The sequence below is a fragment of the Tarenaya hassleriana genome, unplaced genomic scaffold (genome assembly GCF_000463585.1).
Source record: "Tarenaya hassleriana unplaced genomic scaffold, ASM46358v1 Cleome42, whole genome shotgun sequence".
In the NCBI taxonomy this organism is placed as follows: Eukaryota; Viridiplantae; Streptophyta; class Magnoliopsida; order Brassicales; family Cleomaceae; genus Tarenaya; species Tarenaya hassleriana.
Window position 1 is genome coordinate 1,026,321 of NW_010966986.1, and position 4,458 is coordinate 1,030,778.

The window sequence follows — 4,458 nt, forward strand, 5'->3', positions numbered from 1 at the left end:
TATATGTATAATTATGTGCATATGTGTAATATATATGTATGTGTATGTAAATTTATGTGTGTATATATGTGTATGAATGTGTGTTTATGTATGTGTATATGTGTATGTATATATATGTCTATATGTAAATGTATATGTGTATGTGTATATATATATAAATTTATGTGTATATGTGTAATGTATACGTATATGTGTATGTGAATATACATATATATGTGTATATGTATAATATATTTTTTTTATATTTTTTTTAAATTAAAAAAAATATTTGCGACGGATTTTTCTGTCGCAAATCCGTAGTAAACGTAGATTTTTTTGTTTTTTTTAAATATTAAAAAAGATATTTGCGACAGAAAAATCTGTCGCAATTCTGTCACAAAACTCGGATTTTGTCCGTCGCAATTTTGCGACAGATTAACGACCGACAAACTTTTGCGACAACAATATACGGACAGAAATGATTCTGTCGCAATCTGTCGCAAATTTGTAATTGCGACAGATATTCTTGTGTAATTGCGACAGATTTTTCTGTCGCAAATTTTGATGTTTCTTGTAGTGAAACCTTAAACATTGTCTAAAAAGATCGATCAGAACAAGTAAAGCATCTAACTTTATGATTCGATCTTGTCGTGGAGGATCACGACGAGGTGATGAGCGTCATCTAGAAGCTTCCACACATCGAGCTGTCTGGCGATGCTGTTACATTCTTCCACGATCTCATCCATGCTATTGTATTTTTGTATGATCAGTTTCCTACGCAACACTAAGGTCGCTATAGCGTAGAGCAATAGATCATCGGTGGGCGGTGCCTATTGCCGGATTCTGCTCCACAGAGGTTTCCTGCAAATCCCGGCTCCAATGGCGGCATGATCCGCCCGCATCTCTTTCCAGAGCTGTAATTTTTTAGAGTAAATAAATGAAAATTTAGAGCTTGTCGAACGATTCAAGTAAATTACGAGTACGGTGGAGGAAGAAAATACTTTTATATGTCATTCATGAATGATTAAATATTAAGGATTCGTCGGAAAATGTTACGTTCAATACATAACATGAAAAATGATCTCATGAAAATCGAGTTGTAGCTCAAATAAACGAGCGAGTAGCCTATTTTTTCTGAAAAATAAATGTTAGATTTGATAATCGGACCGCAACTCGAATAAACGAGCAAATAGTCTACTTTTTCTGAGAAATAAAGGTTGAATTTGATAATCGGGTATAACTCGAAAAACCGGGTAGGTAGTCTATTTTTCTGAGTAATAATGCTCAGATTTTATAATCGGGTTGTAGTTCGGAAAAACGAACGGGTAGTCCGCTTTTTCTGAGTAATTCGAAAATAAACGAAAAATCGCAACTGTTCGAAGATAATTTCCGATTTCTTCATACCTTTCGATAGTTGGAGTGTTTATAAACACGCTTGAACATCCTAACACGATATACAATAGATCTAAGTCATTTTTGAGAGATTTGAGAGTATTTTTGTGATTGTTTTTGCAAAACATTCACAAAAGCTTTTTGTTTTTTTTTCTTGCGTTTTCTTGTGTTTATGTTTTTAGGAGAGCAAACTACGATCACTTTTCTATTCATTGTATCTCAAAAACGTATTTCGGGAAGTTCTTTGCTCATATAGGACGAAATAATATTTTTCGAAAAGTGCACACACGTCTTGAAGAGTTATCCGGTTCTCAATTTACTTTTATATTCTTTTGTATCCTAATATCTAACAAGAAGGAGGGTATGTTCAAATGTGAGTTTCTCTCCTACACATCACCTATACCATCCTGTAACGAAGCTGCAATGTTCGGCTTGGAGATTTTCTAAGTGCATGTAATGTTGCGAGTCCTTGCATCTGATTATTCTCAATACCCCCATTCTTCTTACCAAGCAAAAACAAATGAGATGTAGACAAAAGCTTTAAACTCTCGTAGATAATCTAAAAAATTAGGGTTCGGAGGCGAAGAAGTGCGTATCCAAAACATGCCGAATATCCGCAGTTCATATGGACAGCGAAAGGGTTTTTGATGAAAGTACGAAAATAGCCTCAGTGGCACTATCGTAATTTTGAAACTATCAGATTCGGCATTCAACCATGCTCAGAAGCAAAAGATCCATGGTCTCGGGCCTTCAAACAGTGAATCCAATTAATCGAGACCCATCATATTTCCATTCACATATATCTAATCCGAATGTGGGTAAAGTGGATTGAAACTATATGTTTTTAATCCATTTAAAAACAGATCGGATTGATTCAAGTAAAAAAATGATAGGTTGGCAAGTCGGGCTTCGCTTCCGGAACCCTCTTTCTGTACCAACAGATTCTAAAACTTTTGATATGTTAGTCTTCTTCTCATATACACACGTGGAGTCAAGGGTATCAATCGTGGCGGATCGGCCCGATCCACAGTTGGCGCGAAGACTTCAGCTTCGGATTTGGATCGGTCCGATTTTTTAGGCCTAAAAAATCAAATCCAAAATTCGGCCCTATAAAACTTGGGTTTAGATCGAGTTCAGATCGGTCCGATCCACTTAATACATAATACATATAAAAAAATCAGATTTTATATGTTTTTTTTATAATTAGAAGGTTCACTAAACCTTCGCATCACTTAATCTTCTGTAGTCCTGAGTCAGTTTTTAGTCACGTAATTAAACGATTTTATCATCTCTCGACCACTAGACTACCAACTAATCAGACAGATTTTATTTGTTTGTAACTATTTTTTCAAAAAAAAAATCGGGCTTTCAGATCGGTCGGAAACTCATCGAGTTTAGCCTGAGTGTGATTTAGTCCAACCCCCAAAAACCCAAAACTTTTTAGACCTAAATTTTAAACCCAAAATCCGGTATTTTGGGATGGATTCGGGTCGTGCGAGATTGATACCCCTAACGTGGACCCACATTGCACAGGTATGATACTTTTGTACTGTCACGGATGGGACATGTCACTGCCCTTTTGTTTGTTTATATCTAACTTTCTTCTACATTCGGCAAATTGCTTGTGTTTCGAAGCGACGACGTCAGTCCCTGCCTTGCACAATTTTGGAAAAACTAATTAGGTTTGCTATTTGTTTTATTTTTGTTACAAGGAAAAAAGACCCTTAGCATTTCAAGACACTATATGAAAATCCATAGATATAATTTAATAAAATGGATAAAATCTGATACAAAAAAATGCAACCTTAGGTATATATCAGATTCGAGTAATAATGTGTTAAACAGGAAATAATCATATTTGTTGGAGTATTAAATTATTTTCCACTTTTGAGATTAGGTTCTAAAGAATTTGTTCTTTGGTTTTATGTGGAACCAAAACGGGATTCGATTGACTAATGTCCAATCTACCCCTGGTCAACAAAAAACTCTGGCAATCACAAAGGCTAATTTAGTCATTTTGTTCCAAAGTTTGGGCTCTTTTTAAAGCGGGGGCCGAACTCCATTTTCCTTCGTCTTTTTGCTGATTTGAGCTTTGAAGTCATCGAAATTCCAAAAAAAGGCAAAAAAATATCCTTTTTTTGTCTGTAAACTTGTAAAGAAATTAAGAGTGTAAAAGCAATTCGGTTCGCTCGCGTTAGACTCAGAATATACGAGTCTAACAAAAAAGGGTCAAACAAACCGCATTGATTCGCATATAAGAAAAAAAAATATTTTTTAAAATTTTTAATATTTTTATATAGAAATTATATTTTTATTAGATATTTAGTTTATTTTATTTAAAATTTTAAAATTTATTTTTATTTTTTAAAATATTTTTTAAATTTATATATTTGGTTCCTGGATGGGTTCGTTTGTTTTGATTTGGTTAGGTTCTATTTTTGACTCGTTAAGAAACAGTTCGGGTTGGGTGGAATAAAATATTCCTAGATGGGAAGGAGCGGGGGGCCAGCCCCTTTACACCCCTAGCAACTCTCTTGATTAACGATACGTCTTATTTGAATCTGGGTTTCGATTTTCAGTGCTCGCCCAACCTGAATTCTGGGTTCATATGGGGTTTTGTCTGGATTGGCTGATGGTTTTGATCGTGTTTGCAGTTGAGAAGAAATGTCTTCAGATTCGAAGAAGTTTCTGACATTCGAAGAAGTTTCCAAGCACAACAAAACCGAGGATCTCTGGCTTATAATTTCCGGCAAGGTTAGAGCTTTTCCTCTTCTTTTGAAGAACTTCTCTTTGAATCTAACTTCACGAGGATCGGTCATGTCTGAAGTTGGTCTGTGTTTGTTCCCGATGATTTGGACATGTGTAGTGGTATGAGATTGATTGTGTTCTTGTCTGAAGATTGACGCTTGTTCTTGAACTCGATTTCAGGTATACGATGTGACACCATTCATGGATGATCATCCAGGAGGTGACGAGGTCTTGCTGTCATCAACAGGTGAAAAGATCAGTTCTGGCTCTCACTCATTAGATCAACTCTGCTCTTTGATCCATTCAGATAACTAGTCGTTTTTCTCGGAATGTTTGTGT

The 4,458-nt window shown here is 35.4% G+C and overlaps 1 protein-coding gene across 2 annotated transcripts in view; it reads left to right on the forward strand.

Annotated features, from left to right (window-relative positions):
* The first annotated feature begins 3,388 nt into the window (after positions 1-3,388).
* LOC104825161 (cytochrome b5-like) overlaps positions 3,389-4,458 on the forward strand; it is a 1,514-nt gene continuing 444 nt past the window's right edge. Inside the window, exons 1-3 of one of the 2 annotated variants that reach the window (XM_010557447.2) lie at positions 3,389-3,490; positions 4,026-4,125; positions 4,300-4,367. In XM_010557447.2, the coding sequence (XP_010555749.1) occupies positions 4,036-4,125; positions 4,300-4,367 (158 nt within the window). In that variant the 5' untranslated portion in view covers positions 3,389-3,490; positions 4,026-4,035. Of the gene's footprint in view, positions 3,491-3,766; positions 4,126-4,299; positions 4,368-4,458 lie in introns of those variants that run through there. The other variant, XM_010557446.2, reaches the window with a different exon arrangement.